Genomic DNA, 17,302 nt, shown 5'->3' with positions numbered 1-17,302 from the left:
TCCTTGTTTTCTTCGACTGTAATTTTTTTTAGTAGCTGCAATATTAAAAATAATGATTGATTTTTCATATGGACATTGATATCTTAGCAAATGCTTAGCTCCCCCTACACATTCACCTTAACTGCAACTATTTCTATAATGTACAGAAATCATTTGCTATTAAAACCAAAATCAGAGAATCAAGACACATCTCAAAATTATGAGCTGAAACTGCAGAGAGATGTATATTTTTATTTTTAAATTATCAAGTACATTCACAAGACAAAAAAATCAACAACCAAGTTTGTACAAGAACAACTCAAGCTGGCTGGGCCCAGCTGTACCTGAAGCACAGAAGCAAGGATCCAGAAGAACAACATCACAACAGATGCCTGTACTGGTGGCTGCACGCTGTGGCAGTCACCAACGCCACTCAACACTTGCAGAAATGCCTTGTTAAGAAAAGTTGTACACAGCTGGGTCATGTTTATCAATTTCTACGCCTCTACAAATGTGCAGGGATAAGGGCCAAATATGTTTTTACTAGAAGATAGTTCACATGGGGTAGACACACATCTGGCCAAAATTTACACCTCAATGCCCAACACTGTCTTTCTCGCTTCTTATTTTAATGGACTCAACTGTCTAATTCAGTAAGTCACTTTTTCTAATTTTATGTCAGCTTTGATCTTCTTGTAGCTAACCATTTTATCAACAGAATTATCATATAATAGAGAAAGGAGAAGATTTAAAGCAACAAAACAAAAACAAAAATAATTTCCTCATTGTATCGAACTGCACAACACAGTCACACAGTGACAACACTGTTATTATGGAAGTAAACAAATAAATAATGCAACGTAATAATTTAAAAACAAATATTAAGACTAAAATAAATATTAAACAATCTAAATCTACCAACTACTTGATGCTTAAATATGAAATGCCTTATTTAAAATGAAAGGGAATTTGGAACATTGTTGCCAGTCCAGCCAAAAAATCACATTTAGTTTAGGTTGCCAGGTTACATCATATAGGATTCATTTAACAGAAAAACAAATTTCACTTCTAAAGAGCAGATTGTTTTAATGCCTTTGTTACTGGAACCATTTTGAATACACAATATTCTGAAGCAACTCATCTTTTAAATAAAGGTAATTTCAAAAGCAGAGATTTCATATTCTGAGCATAATATTCACACAGATAACCACATTACAGATACAATATTAAATGATTACTTAAAGGACATCCTAACAATGCAAACACTTTTTACTCATATTTGCTGAAGAGCAATTACAGTTTCTCTTTATTGTTTTTTGACACTGGCAGTGTAATTTTGATGCAATTACTAAAAACACAAGTACCAACATTTTGATCAACAATAGTCACAATGGTTTGTAACAATTAAGCTCAAAGGCCACATTGATTTTTCCACCTGTATCTCACTTCTGATTTTTCTGAACTCTTTTGTAAGGAGACGAAATAATAGATCTTTCCTTTCTTCCTTAGTATCTGAGAATTCTGAACTCTGTGGAGAAATTCCATCTGGTTTAATTCGTTATTTCGTTTCTCTGCACTTGGTTGTGTCTTCATTCTTCTTCAACTCTTTACTAAGGAGGAAAAGGAGAGAAGTATACGAAATGTACTGAAGGAACTTTCTCAACACTGTCTTCCTAGAATCAAATCTTAGTGTGCCATGGTAGCTGCACAGGTAATAAAAGACAGTGTGTAACACACACACTCACACACACACAGAATAAAGCCCATTTTTGCTGTCTTCTAGTTTGCCTCTTAAACACACTGTTAGCATGTCTTTGTACCATTAACAATTGCTAAGGTCTATTCTAGTATTGCCAAGTTAACATAAGAAATATAATTTTCAAATAATGACACTAAGATCTCCAACACCTGAGTAACTTCTAGATTAAGGGTAGGCCATCAGAGTTAATTCACTCAATTGGAAAAAGTGACTGGAAAGCATATACACCATTTTATTAAACAGCATCATTTCATTTACTCTACTTTTATAGTTAATTATTTTATTTTTCAAATTAATCCAAAACCAGTTTGACCAATTTTTAATTGACCAATATAGTGACGGTTAACTATGCATCCAGATAAAGTTTTGATATAAAATAAATTAACAAAAATCAAGAACTAATATGTGAATGAACCATGAAGTTGCTTCCTTAGAGATCATGTAGTTGGCACACTACAACTTGTAGGTGATAGACTAATGGGGTTGAACCTTTAGTTTTTTCCAATCACTCATACAGCATTGAAGAGTCTTTGGATTTACACAGAAATGTCATTGTCCTCTCTCTAAATGCAGTTTCACACTTGGGTGCCCTTAGGTGACAAACTGCAACCTTAGGATGATGGCAGCCTGGCTGAGGTGGTCAACTCCAGTGGTTACTCCTGTGAAAGGGGATGGTGGCACACTGGCAAGAAAGGGCAGTGGCTGACCGGCCGCCAGGGCTCTCCCTCTGGGCAGGCTAGCTTGGGAACACCTGGGTTATGAGAGACAGGTCTAATCCTACAAAAATGGTTGCACTGTCTTTTTATATGAAAACAGTTACACGGCACAGGAAAACAATCCTGTCAGCTTATACTTTCTGACTATTTTTGTTAACTAGTGCTACCTCACGTACGTTCATATCATAAAGAAAGGCCAACTAAAATGTTCAAGTGAATCTCATGAAAGCAACTGAAACTGGGTATAAAATGGCATGGGGGAGGCCAGTGTCAAGGCATAGCAAGTAAAGCCACCACCTGTGATGTCGGCAACCCATAAGGGCGCCACTTCATGTCCTGGCTGATCCACCTCCCATCCAGCTCCCTGCTAATGGTCTAAGGAAGCAGCAAAAGACGGTCCAAGTGTCTGGACCCCTGCCACCCATGTGGGAGACCGGGCTGAAGCTCCTGGCTCCTGGGTTTGGCCTGGCCCAGCCCTGGCCATTGCAGCCATCTGTGGAGTGAACCTGTGGATGGAAGGTACCCCCCACCCCGTCTCTTGTACCTCTTTCAAATTATTATTAAATCTTTAATATGTTATGCCACTAGGGGCAAAAACAGGGTATCATTTCTTTGTGTACAAAGTGAAAGAATGTAAAACTTGACCCAAGTTGGGTCTGACAGAAGAGTAAAAGAAAGTAGTAAAGGCTCAAATGAGCACACAAGTCACACAGAGCTCACCGACCCCTACAGACGACAGTGAGGAGGGTAAAAGGAAATCAGAGGAAGAATGTGGCAAACCAAAGAGAGAGGAAGAGTTCCTGGGTAGTGGCAGGATGAGAAGGAAGAAGAAAAACAGAGGAGAGAAGAGGGGGGAGAGGGACAGCTAGAAATGAGACGGATCAACAACCTGGAGAGCACACTGTGAGAAGGGAGCTGTGCAGGCAGAAGGCTCAGGAGGAGCCACCCAAGAGACTTCACTAGAAAAAGCTGAAGCAGGCAGCAAAGGAGACTTCTTTGTTTTTTATTTATTGAAAGGCAGAATGACAGGGGCAAGTGGTGGGGGGCGGGGAGAGAAAGGGAGAGAGAGAGGGAGGGAGAGAGAGAGACTGATCTGCTGGTTTACTCCTCAAATGGCTGGCTGGGCCAGACTGAACCCAGGAGCCAGAACGCCATTTAGTTTCCCACATTGGTGGCAGGGGCCCAACTACTTGGGCCATCTTTTGCTGCCTTCCCAGGCCACAGGAGCAGAGAGCTGGATTAGAAGTGGAGCAGCCAGGAATCAACCAGCTATTTGATATGGGATGTGGGTGTTCCAACTGGCGGCTTAACTGGCTGTACCACAATGCCCACCTCTCCTTTTTCTTGCCATTTTTATTTTTCCCTTTAGGAATCCTTTTAAAGACTTCCTGTGTGCATCTTTTGCTAATCTGTCTACTAGTACATTTCTTTTCCTTCTTGAATTCTTAGAGTTTTTTTTTTTTTTTTAAGACTGATTTATTTATTTGAAGGAGTAATGACAAAGAGAGAGAGAGACAGACAGACAGACAAAAGGAGAGAGAGAAAAATCTGCTGGTTCACATCCCAAATGACTACAATGGCCAGGGCTGGGCCAGGCTGAAGCCAGGAGCCAGGAGCTCCATCTGGGTCTCCGTGTGGATGGCAGGGCCCCAGGCACTTGGGCCAACTTCTGCTGCCTTCCCAGGCGCATTAGCAGGGAACTGGATCAGAAGTGGAACAGCTGGGACTGGATCATAGATCACAGTTTGTTGAGCCACAGTGCTGGTCACTTTTATATCTTAAGGGTGGTTAATTCTTCATGTGAAATTCTCCCCATCCTGGGTTAACATCCTTTTAAAAAATTTGTTTTTTTCTTCTTGACATGCATCATTTTACAGCTTTTATTATTTAATTCTAAAAATCTATTTCAAAAAGTTTTCCAATTCTGATGTCAACGTTAAAAAATCATCATTTCTCTGGCCGGCGCTGTGGCTCACTAGGCTAATCCTCCGCCTAGCAGCACCGGCACACCTGGTTCTAGTCCCGGTCGGGGCAATGGATTCTGTCCCGGTTGCCCCTCTTCCAGGCCAGCTCTCTGCTGTGGCCAGGGAAGGCAGTGGAGGATGGCCCAGGTGCTTGGGCCCTGCACCCCATGGGAGACCAGGAGAAGCACCTGGCTCCTGCCATTGGATCAGCGCGGTGCGCCAGCCGCAGTACACCAGCTGTGGCGGCCATTGGAGGGTATACCAACGGCAAAAAGGAAGACCTTTCTCTCTGTCTCTCTCACTATCCACTCTGCCTGTCAAAAAAAAAAAAAAAATCATCATTTCTTAATCCATGATTATATTAACTATTCACCCATATGCCTTCTGTGCAACCAGATTTTTTTCACCATTAAAATCTAAAAAAATTTGTGAAAATTTGGAATCTAGTTCCTATAAAGCAACAAATTCATAAATGTGGATCTGAATAGGGCTGTAATTTTTCACTTTCAACAGATAAATCACTTCTATGTAATAAAATAAGGCCTCTGGAAGGATTTTCCTGCCTTTCTTATATCCAGCCCCTATCAGAAAACAGTGTCATTCATTTTCCCACTGACCCATCTTGTTGTAAATGCTGATCCTGTGTACTTCCTCAGGACCCCAGGGCTTCTCTCTCTCATCCTATACACCAAATGGCTCCTTCTCACTTTGCAAATACCGCCCTTACTTCCCTCTTTGTAAAGACCTTCCTTAGGTCTTGTGCTTCTCACTAGCTATAGTCAATATTTTTTTTTCTTTTAAAGTCCTGCTTTTTTTGGATAATAAGACTATTCTGATGGTCTTTTCCCTTTGGGCTGGAGACAACCTGAGTTCTACTTCTAGGAATCTCCAAGACCACAAATAGCCTCCTGGTTGCAAATCCCAAGGGGTTCTTGTAAGTCTGTATTTCACTTCTCCTCTCTGGTGTTTGTCATTGTTAACCATGCATCCCTAAATCTTTTTCTTTGACTGAATAACACACTTCCTCTTACCTCTATTAGGGTGACTTTTCGGCCTGTTTGCTCATTTTTCTTCCCCTGCATATCCACTTTGTGTCCACGGTCCTCACGGCTCTGTTCTTTGCCCATTTCAGAACTACAGGAGGGAAAGATTAGACACCAGGAACCAGTTAGAAAGCAGTTGAAAGAGCTCACATGAGGCTTTGATCTCAGGAAGTGGCAATGGGAATAGAAAGGGGGATAAATGGTGGGTTCAAGAAAGAAAAACAGTTGGCAGGACAACATGTGTGATTGTATATGGGGGCGAGAAACAGAAAGTAGCTTAAAATAACGTGGAGAGATAAACCTTTTGCTTGGGGCTGGTGTTGCTGTGTAGCAGGTAAAGCCACTGCCTGTGACGTCAGCAATGGGCACCAGTTCAAGACCTGGCTGTTCCACTTCCGAACCAGCTCCCTGGTAATGTGCCTGGGAAAGCAGTGGATGATGGCCCAAGTGCTTGGGGCCCTGCACCCATGTGGGAGACCTGGAAGAAGCTCCTGGCTTCAGCCTGGCTCACCCTTGGCTATTGTGGCAATTTGGGGAGTGAACCAGTGGATGGAAGATCTCTCTCTCTTTCTCTCTGTGTCTTTTCCTGTCTCTGTGTAACTCTGACTTTCAAGTAAATCAATCTTAAAAAAAAAAAAAAAAAAAAAACCTTTCACTGTTTGGGCTCCTTAACCATGATGAAGGAACAAAAATAAAATCAACTTTGGAAAAATATTAGATGCCTGAAAAAAGCAGAAAGTTTTATAAACTTTGGTGGGTACACACACACGTACACATGTGTGTGTGTGTGTGTGCATATCCGTGGACAAATACAGGATATTCCTTAATGATGAGTAGGGAGCAAAGCAAGTTTTTGCATATGAAAACTGTCTCATCACAACCTATGGAATGGACAACATGGACCTCTAAATGGCAGCAACATATGTAAGAGATGTTTTGTGGGTGCGGTACAGAGGAACAATTACACCAGGAGAAAGAAAACACAAAAAGCGGGGAGGGAATGGGGAGAAACTGAAGAGGAAAAGATAGCACCTTTTCTCTAGGATATCCAAAAATCAGATAAGCTACAGATAAGCTCAGAAAAGATGCAAGAATCTTCAAATCAGGTAATCAGTGGGACTGAATAGAGATTCTTATGGACCAAACTATATCTTCCCCAAATTTTCATGTTGAAGTCCTAACCCCAATGTGACTGTATCTGAAGACAGGGGCCTTCATGGAGGTAATTACAGTTCAATGAGGCCATAGAATGGGACCCCAACCTGATAAGGATGGCAGCCTTAGACGAGGAAGGCACACCAGGCTTGCTTTCAGTGTGCCTCTCTGTGCATACAGAGAAGAGGCTAGATGAGGGCAAAGGGAGGGAAGGTGGCCATCTGCAAATCAGGGAGAGGTCTCACCAGACCCCAATCCTGCTGACATCTTGAGTTTGCATTGTAGCTTCCAGAACTGTGTGAAAATACATTTCTGTTGTCTAAGCCACCCAGCCTGTGGTATTCTATTACAGTAGGCCCAGTAGATTATTACAAGTGATGGATAAGCAAGTAAAATGAAGTCGGATGGGTGAGAATGAGAGTCAGAAATTAGAAAAGAACAGGGGCAGGCGCTGCGGCATAGCAGGATAAACCCACAGCTACAGCACTGGCATCTCATTCGGGCGCCAGTTGGTCTGGGCTGCTCCACTTCCCATCCAGCTCTCTGCTATGGCCTGGGAAAGTGGCAGAAGATGGCCCGAGTCATTGGGTCCCTGTACCCATGTGGGAGACCCAGAAGAAGCTCCTGGCTCCTGGCTTCAGATGGGCCCAGCTCCAGCCTTTGCAGCCATTTGTGGAATGAAACAGCAGATAGAAGACCTCTCTCTATATATATACTTTTTATTTTAACTTGACAGGTAGAGTTATAGACAGTGAGAGAGAGAGACAGAGAGAAAGGTCTTCCTTCCGTTGGTTCACCCCCCAAATGGCTGCCACGGCTGGCACTGTGCCAATCCGAAGCCAGGAGCCAGGTACCTCCTCCTGGTCTCCCACGCGGGTGCAGGGGCCCAAGCACTTAGACCATCCTCTACTGCCTTCCCGGGCTACAGCAGAGAGCTGGACTGGAAGAGGAGCAACCAGGACAGAACCGGTGCCCCAGCTGGGACTAGAACCCGGAGTGCTGGCGCCGCATGCAGAGGATTAGCCTAGTGAGCCACAGCACCGGTCTAAATTGTATATTTTAAATATGTGCAATTTATTGTATATCAAGTATCTCTTACTGCAAGTGTTAAAAACGGTACACATTTAGATACTAAATCGGACATTTCCTAACTTCATTGCTACCACTCTTTTTAAAGGCACTGCCATCTGGATAACCTCAGCAGTACCTTAACTGGTCTCTCTGATTCTACCCTTGTCCATCAATGTTTATTCTTATCTCAAATGTCAGAGTTATCCTGTTCAATTTTAAGTCACTCCCTCTGGTTAATGGCTCTATTTCATGTCACTCCCTCTGTTTAACAACTCCCTGTTTTACTTAGTGTAAAAGCCAAAAGGCTAACAATGGTTTACAAGGTCTTGTTAACTTTCTCTGATCTCACCCACTCTCTCCCAGTTGCTTACTCTCCTCCAGAAACACTAATACCTCATGGTTCCTTTGGGATACAGATACACTGTCCCAGGGCCCTCTGCATTTGCCCTGCACATACTCACGCTATTCATTTTCCTGCCTCCTTCCACTGTTCTCAGTGAAGCATTCTGTGAGGTTCTATTTAAAAGTGCAACCTTCATTCACTTGTCCCTCTCTTATTTTCCACCTACGTCTTATTTTTTCTCCATAATGTAGCACACAGAGACATTTTTACTTATTTTATTTATAAATAAAATGTTAGCTTCTGTGGCAAGGATTTTTATCTGTTTATGGTTGTATCCCCTGTGCCTAGAATACCATGTGTCATGGCAGATGTTCAGTAAATCTGTATGTGGCAAATGTACTGTCTGTCTTCCTTGCCACACTGTATATCATTTGTCATTGCATTCCAGCACCTCACATAACACCTACTGCGGAGAGCAGATGATCAGCACTCCCCCCACTAGACTTCTGCTCCCAGAGGACCCACTGTTGCCAACCTGGAAAGGCTGCTCCTGACCACTCTGCTTTATAGGAGTAGTATCAAGGTCTAGAACAAGGCCAAACTTGATGTAGACAAATATTTGCTAAGGCTCACGTAAAATGCTGGGCAAACAGCAAGACACGTCTCTCAGCCCACCTTCCAGTCAGCTGCTTCTTCCCAAACTTCTCACACTACATTCTTCTAGAGCCACAATCTTCATTCTGTTTCTCCCAATGCAAATCCCCAATTCCAGACTACTACTTACTCAGTCTCCTCCTCCTCCTTCTCTTTGCTGACTTCCCCTCTCTTACTGCTACAGGCACTGGCAATCTGAAATACCACATTCAAATGCCCTCCATGTGTCAAAGCTCAAAGTCTCCTTTTTCCTAGAGGCCTTGTTGAGCTCCTCATCCCTTTCCTGCGATCACAATCTGTATCTCACCATTATACACTAACACATCGCCCTTACTTACATAATATGTGGCCTTTTACACGCTTATTTCTGTTTCCTCATCTGACCTACAATATTCCTTTGATATCTCTCAATGCAGCTGGTTCAGGACTTAGAGCACTGTGATGTCACACACACACAATGGATGGTTTCTTCAGAAATGAAAGGGGATAAGGGTGACAGAAAAAGATAGAAGTCATAACTAAAGGGCTTAGAAGAAAAGCTGCAAATAATAGAAAAGGTAGACTGTAGGCTCCTTATGAGGAGAAAAAGGAACAAAGGAGTCTGGAATAGATAAAGATGGAAAAAATACAAAGTGGAGGAATCATAGGATATTTGGAATTGACATGTATGGCTATACTATATTAAGAACTTTCATTCATTTATTCAATTGACATAATATATAGAGTATAGAGGAATTTATATAGAGAGGAATTTAGTATGATCGATTACCTGGATTATCATTTGTTTGATTAAACCTATCTTAAAAACAAGTAACTCCAACTAACTTCAATATAGTCAGTAATTAGAGAATACTAGTACTACTTATTAAAGATGACACATATTTGTAGAAGTTTCATTACAAACTCTGACTTCGGCAGCAAGCATCATAGAGACAGAAGGTACAAAAGCCAAAAGTTTAAGACTTTCAAAGAAATGTTTTTGTTATAGAAGTTTCTTTTGACTATCTTCAAAAAACAAGTGCAGGCTTTACTGAAATGTGTATAATTTATTTGCACAGACATGAATGACATTTTTCACAGCATGAAATCTGAGTAGAGACTGGTAAGAGTCAGCATATATGGCTCATTTATGTATTTTGATGGACAAACTAATAAGCAATATTGCAAACTGAAAGGCAGGGCTGGAAATAAACAAAAAAAAATTAGCCCCTGTCTGCTTACTTGAGTACAATGGACTCATTTAGATGAGTAAAATGCAGAAAGAAATGACTTCTATGTCCATACTGGGCTACAGTATTTCCATCATCAACTTGCTTCAACTCATGAGAAGTCCTAGCTTAACTCATCCTTTTTCACGAAAATATTTATTTATTTGAAAATCAGATATATGAAAATCAGAGAAAGAGAGAGAGAAAAAGAAAGAGAGAGAGAGAGGTCGGTCTTCCATCTGCTGGTTCACCCCCCAGATGGCTGCAACAGCCAGGGGTGGGCGAGGCTGAAGCCAGGAGCTTCTTCTGGGTCTGCAACATGGGTGCAGGGGCCTAAGCACTTGGGCCATCCTCCAGTGTTTTTCCAGGCCATTAGCAGGGAGCTGGATGAGAAGTGGAGCTCCTGAGAATCAAGCCAGCATCCATATGGGATGCTCGCATCACAAGTGGTGGATTTACCTACTATACCACAACTCTAGTCCTGACTCATCCTCATTTCTAAGAAATTACAAGTATAGGGAAAGTCCAAAAGCCCAATGACTTTAGATGAACTTGAGCATTTAGACATATCTGAACTTATCACTACATTTTTTTTTTTTTTTTTTTAATTTTCAGGAGCTTCTTAAGTTCTCTGTTAAAAAAACAGAAGCTGAGCTGCCCTGACAGTCTTTAGGAACCAAGATGTTTGTGAGGCTTTATTGAACTTTAATCCAGAGAGCATGGTATGAATCTGTATCACCTGGAAACAGGAATGCAATGTAGTCAGAGTGAAGTGTGTGTAGATACATTTTCATGAATGTCCTAAAAACCTTTACAACACATGTTCAAAGACACAACAAGAGCACTGTATTCACAATATATTAAACGTGAGTTTTTGTGGTTGATGGAACTGTTTATCCTCATTGTTCTAGTCTATTTAAAATATTTTTAATTTATTTTTCAGAGAGGCACAGATACAGAGAAAGAGACAGACAGACAGACAGAGACAGACAAGAGATCTTCTGTCTGCTGATGCACTCCCCAAATATCTGAACAGCAAGGGCTGGGCCAGGTTGAAGCAGAGAACTGGGAACTCAATCTGGGTGTCTCCCATGGGTGGCAGGGACCCAAGAACCTAGGCTATAGCCTGCTAACTCCCAGGGTATGCACTGGCAGGAAGCTGGAACCGGAAAGCAAGAGCTAGGACGCAAACCCAGGCACTCTGATATGAGACACTGGTGTTCTACTAGGAGATTGGAATTCGAGGGCCTAGGTACTGGTACTGGGTCTCTGTCGTACCCCATGCAGTGACGAAAGACAAGACATAACCTTTCAAATTTTGTTTTCCCCATTTGTAAAACAGGGGTTAGAACAGTGGTCTGCTTTTCTCCAAGGGATATGGTAAAAATCAAATGTGATAATGTGAGAGAATGTGCTCTGGGCTAGGAGGGTACTCCAAAAAGTTTTTGGAACAGGGGTGCAGGACATCTGGTCTAGTAGTTAGGACTCCCATATTCCATATCAGAGTTCCTGGTTTCCTTCCCTGGCTCTGGATACTGACTCCAGCTTTCTGTTAACACAGATCTTGGGGGGCAGCGGTGATGACTCAAGTAGTTGGGTCCTTGCCACCCAGATGGGAGATCTGGATTAAGTTCCCAGATCCTGGTTTCTTTTGGCCGTTGTAGGTATTTGGGGAGTGAACCAATGGATGCACTCTTTCTCTTTTGGCTTTCTAGTGAATAAAAAAGGGAAGGGTGGGTTGTCCTTATTCATGAGCTTTTTCAAGTATTTTTTTTTTTTACCTATACCCCTTGTATAATTATCAGTAAATCTTACCTTTCAAAAAGAAAGAAAAGCAGAAAATCATACCTTACCAGTAAATCTAAGAATACCAAATCCAGTTAAAAAAGAAATACAAGGGGTGAGTGTTTGGCACAAGGGGTGAACATTTGGTGCTGTTTAGGAGGGATATATTGTGGTATAGCTGGTTAAGCTGTTGCCCGTGACGCTGGTATCCATTATGGGCACCAGCTCAAGTCCCAGCTGCTCTATTTCTGATGCAGCTCTCTGCTAATGTGCCTAAGAAAGCAGTGGAAGATGGTACAAGTCCTTGGGCCTGTGCATCCACGTGGGAGACCCAGATGGAATTCCAGGCTCCAGGCTTTGGTCTGGCCCAGTCCTGCCCCTTGTGGATATTTAGAGAGTGAACCAGTGGATAAATCCCACCCCCCCTTCCCTGTCTCTCCTCTCTCTGAAATTCTAACTTTCAAATAAATAAATAAATAAATAAATTTTAAAAAATATGCTGCTTGTTGGACTCCCACATAGCATGTCCAAATGCCTACCTTCATGTCCCAGGTCTGCTCTTGCTTCCAGATTCCTGCTAATGTGCACCCTGTGAGACAGGGAGTGATACTTCAAGTAATGGGGTCCGTGTTATGGACATGGGAGAGCTAGACTGAGTTTCTGATTCCGGGTGTTGGCCTAGCCTAGTGTCAGCTGTTGAGGGTACATGGGGAGTGAACTAGCAATCAGGAAATCTCTGTGTCTCTTTCAAAAAACATTAAAGCTAAAGAAGAAATACATACAAAAAAATCCCAGTAGTTTGAGAATCAGATTTAGTCTCATGCTGGCATAACATGTGCAATGTGAAACTGTCACATGGTCTTTCTCCTTTGCTTTCTCTATTATAAAACAGAGGTTACAGAAAGAATTTCCAAGGCCTCTTCTAGATCATGATGTGACTCTATGAAGGCATTAATTATGTTTGTCTTTTACCTACATAATGAAAACTGTTGTGAAATATGGCTTGGTTTCCTTCGACAATTCTTGTAAGTTAATGTTATTTTAATTAGAATTTTTGAATAAAAGAGGCATAATCTTAAGCCTAGAGCTGGGTTTATGTGAATGAACATTTTCCTGAAGGAAATTCAGCAGAGCTTGTCCATGTGCCCATGTGGGGAAGCATGTTGTTACATGAGTGTGTGGGATGGTGGTGTTGGGATGGCAGACAGTCAATATTCATAGCTGTTATAATTTATTAATGATGGCATATGAATATTAAGTTTGAACTTAACATAGGCCCTAAGATAATCTGAAATGATAAAAACTGAGAAATATTTTGGAAAGGATTTTGGCATAAACTATTTTTGAGGCAAAATAAGGATTTTCTTTTTGTAAATATTTTATTTATTTATTTGACAGGCACAGTTAGAGAGAGAGAGAGATCGATCTTCCATCTGCTGGTTCACTCCTCAAATGGCTGCAATAGCCAGGGCTAGGCCAGGGCAAAGCCAGGAGCTAAGGAGCCAGGAGCTTTTTCCAGGTCTCCCACATGGGTACAGCACCCAAGCACTTGGGCCACCTTCCGTTGCTTTCCCCAGGCCATTAGCAGGGAGCTGGATTAGAGGTGGACCAGCCAGGACATGAGTCAGTACCTATATGGGATGCTGGTGCTGCAGGGGGTAGCACCGAAAGATGAATCTTCTATTTAAGTATCAAGTAACATCAGCAAGTACCAAATAAAAATATAAACCTTCCCAGAAATCTTTTTAAGTGAATATCTCAAAATGAATTAATTATATATGGAAAACACATAATGACAGCATTCTAGATATCTTTTTTCATTAGCCTTCACTTCATAATCTTATTTTCTTCACATGACTAGATTTTGATGAATTTTATTTCAAAATGTTACTCAAACAAAAATAAATGACAAATAGGTCTTCTAAAGTTTACAGTGATAGTTTCATTTCATATAATTTCTTATAGCTTTATAATAATATATATTCCCAAAGGCCAACCACTGAAATAATCTCTTTAGTTTAAACTAGCCAAACTCTTAACAATGTTACCTGAGAGTTAACCTGTTATGTGATAATCATAATACATTATAAAAAAGGGAAATGGAGAAATTGTCCATAAGAAAAGAAACCAACTATTTATCACTGCAAAATATTTAGTAGGAGAAAATGCTTACTGTGTCGACTGCGAGCTCAGTCTGAAGTCCTGAGACTTGTCCTTACTGACAGACTGCTGTGGAAGAAGACAAACAGCAGTGAGTCAAACACGAGACCCGGCCGCCCAGTCAGTGCTCACAAGCTGAACACCCACCAGCTTCCCGGGTGAGGAGAGAACACGCCCGCCCTGAGCAAGAATGTCTATGCCCATCCTGATCACGAAAGTCCATCAGAATCACATGGTCACTCCTACGGAAACAGAGGAAGCAGCTCTCCAGACAGCTTAAGCTCTTTTTATAAATGCAATCAGCTTTCAGGTGTGGTCAGAAAAAAAAAAAAAATCGATTGTGAATTAGCCTAAGTTAATCTACAAATTCTATGGGGGTATATTAACCTCTAAACTTATCTTTCAACATTGCATCTTTCTTTGCAATCTTTTCCATTCACTGTGTTTTCATAGTGATACTCAAAGAACTGTAAGATTCTGAATTTGAAAGCTCTTTAAATCTTTTCCAACAAGTGTTCAGTATAAATTGTTTTATTAATGGCACCTTTGTGAGGAAAACAAATTAATAAGCATTTCAGTGGTACCAAATTTTACTGAGTCTGAGATGCTTCCTACAGAAATTGAAACATTAACTCCAAATGAAATATTTATAATTATATAATTTATAAATCAACCCTATGTTGCTATAAAACAGAATAAATGTTTTTTAGTTAGATATAATGAAAAGGATTCATGTAACATTCACAAAAATAAAGGATTAAAGTTTTGAATCATATACAAATGGAAGAGGCCTATCATACCTATTCAAATCAAATCCAAAAAACAAACCCCAAATGAAACGAAAGAAAAGGGATGCAGCCTCTCCTTCCTCTGGTTTGAGCTTCCACTGCTTTCCAGTGTCCTCTCCCCTGAGCCCCTTTGGCCTTTCAGACGTTCTCCTTGATAGTTAGATTCCTATGATTATTCATCAGCAAGATTTGCGCTGAGTATCTTTAAACAAGGATTACTTTGCTTATCATAGAGATTCAGGAGGATATTATGTTTCCTGGGCCATAATTATGTGACTATTATGGTTTGCTGTCTAGTTTTAAATCCAGTATCTAATAAATAAGAATTGAAGATCAAAGAGACTTAGTGTGAAAGGTGGGTGTAACAGTAAGTGACACAATACTGGAAGGATGATAAAGAACCAAAGGCACCTTGATTTTTATCTATCAGTGAAGCCAATCTGACTCAAGTATAATGTACCTGGGGAAAGAGTACATACATATGGACATTTCAAATTCAAGGACTAATTCAGTTAGCCTCCCTGCTCCCACCCAATACAGTAGCAAGCAAAGAAAACACACTAAAACCTAACTCAGAAAGCATCAATTGTAACAGAATTTACCCAGTTTATTAAGTAAACTCTAAACACAGCATTCAAATTAAAGGTAAGATGCTATCTTCTTTACAAAGTCTAAGTACTCTTTTAATGTCTGCCCATGCCAACAGCAGTATCTTGTCATTTATATATGTATATATGAAACTTGGTACAACTATTGGATTTTTAAAAAAGAACCCAACATACAGCTCTACTCTGAAATTCTCAACTAATTCCAGAAGAGCCAGAAGTCAGATTGGATTATATAATCATGGTCAAACCAATGTTACCACATGTTCCACAAGCAGGTCTTACCATTCTTGCTTGTAATAAATAATCTAGTCTTCTGAAATGGATGCCGTGGTGCGAAGTCCTCAGAACATTTGTCTTAGGTACGTTAGAGCCTGTCCCTGGCATCATTCCTACTGTATTATCGTATCACTATAAGTAGCATACCCAACTTTTTTTTTATGATGCAAAGGAGGCTTAGTCTGTGTTCAAATCCTATCAGTCCTAAATTAGATGAGGACCCCCATTTCAAAGACTTAATACTTATTTGAAAAGGACACTTATTTCATAGGACCAATACTTCCCTTCTAAACACCTGTACTCACTCATTCCTTGGTCTCAGCAGCAGCACGCCACATGGGTAGTGACTCATGAAGGCAGAAGGAGGGGGAAGAAGGAGGTGTCTCTGTGAGCTGTTTTGTTTTGTTTTATCTTGAAACAAAAAAAGTCCCCCAAGGCTAGTATGCAATCAGCCCATCAACACCCCCCACCATCATCAAGGCCAAGGAGCATGACTGCCCTTCTTTCCCTCCTTTCCACACACACCTCTCAGTTGTTTTGTGACTCCGTTTCCTCTTCATGGACACCCTTGATTTGGAGAGGAGGGGATGAAGAGAGGAAGATGAGCAAAGCGAGGATGATGAATGAAAAGACCAGAATCTAGAAACTCTTGCTTCCCAAAACCTCACAAGTCCTTAGTAGCACTTTCACATTGAGATGCAATGAGACTTAAACATGAAGGGAATGATTAGCGGAATGATTTTAAATGCTTCCACTCGCTACATGGAGATATATCAAGAAGAAAACAACTCATAAATATCTTTGTTAAAGAGAAACGCCATGCAAACAATTCACCCGAAAATTTCTATGAATAATGAAAGTAATATGTAAATGTTCAATCAATGTATGTTGTAGCCAACATACCAGCTTTAAATAAGGCAAATTTATGATAGAGTATGGCTTTATTGTTACACGCTGTTTATAACCCCCCTAATGATTTCTTTTCCATGTAATTACTTTGTAGGTGTTTTTTAAATAAAAGGATGCAAAAGAGGGAGAGCAAAACCAGCTAGGGTTGGTGGTTAACGTCTAGTCTTGGTTCTGCCATTAACTCTCTGTTAAGAGTTGACCCCTCTTGTTTTTTTTTTTTTTTTTTTTTTTTTAACTTGCAAATGAATAAAGGGGCTCAGAATCAAAGCACACCCAATCACAGCACCACTCTCCTATTTTACAGATGAGGAAATGGAGGCCCAGAGTCAGCGAGGCTACGGAGGAGTCTGCAGGTCACACTAGTGTTTTTCTAAGTTATTCAACACCAAAGCTATTTTCAATATAATTTTGTTTGAAAGCCTCATACATGAGCACATGAAAGCAGAATGACGGTGTGGAGTCAGGTTTGCATGGCTGGCACCATTTGCCTCCCAACCCTTTCCCCTAGAGCCTTTTATAAACATCAGTTCACACACCACTGGACTAGAGAAGCTCTTCCAAGGTTCCCTCTATTGCTAACAGAATTTCTGTTTCCAGGAGCCAATTTTATATATTCATTTAAGTTTGGAATTGAGTCTTTGATTTTTACAATGTATTATTGATTACATAGCTAATTTATTTGATGCCAAATATAATGATAATGCTCTTCTTTAAGGAAAAAAAAAACCTGTGCATTAAGATGCAGTTCCTAGAGGTATAGTGTTACAGGAAGTGAAGTCAGCTTGATTCATGCTGTATAGTTTTGGATACTACTATGCCAATTAAAACTTAACAACACATACCTAGGGAGCCCCATTCTAATAGCAAGGTCCTGTGGCAGGTAC

General features: G+C 40.8%; 1 protein-coding gene across 16 annotated transcripts in view; it reads right to left on the bottom strand.

Moving 5' to 3' along the window:
• Positions 1–200: 200 nt before the first annotated feature.
• The window catches only part of AHI1 (Abelson helper integration site 1), a 231,607-nt gene continuing 214,505 nt past the window's right edge, over positions 201–17,302 (bottom strand). For 7 of the 16 annotated variants that reach the window (XM_008263550.5, XM_070073536.2, XM_008263544.5 and 4 more), the window contains 3 exons: positions 13,851–13,906; positions 5,450–5,552; positions 201–1,589 (listed from right to left, as the gene is read on the bottom strand). In XM_008263550.5, coding sequence (XP_008261772.1) covers positions 1,587–1,589; positions 5,450–5,552; positions 13,851–13,906 — 162 coding nt within the window. In that variant the 3' untranslated portion in view covers positions 201–1,586. Of the gene's footprint in view, positions 1,590–5,442; positions 5,553–13,850; positions 13,907–15,814; positions 15,921–16,034; positions 16,077–17,302 lie in introns of those variants that run through there. The other 9 variants (XR_016233697.1, XR_016233694.1, XR_016233696.1 and 6 more) reach the window with 6 other exon arrangements.

Source organism: Oryctolagus cuniculus, chromosome 5, assembly GCF_051225735.1.
Source record: "Oryctolagus cuniculus isolate XC-2025 breed Fujian yellow rabbit chromosome 5, ASM5122573v1, whole genome shotgun sequence".
NCBI lineage: Eukaryota > Metazoa > Chordata > Mammalia > Lagomorpha > Leporidae > Oryctolagus > Oryctolagus cuniculus.
This window is presented reverse-complemented; position numbering and strand designations above follow the sequence as displayed.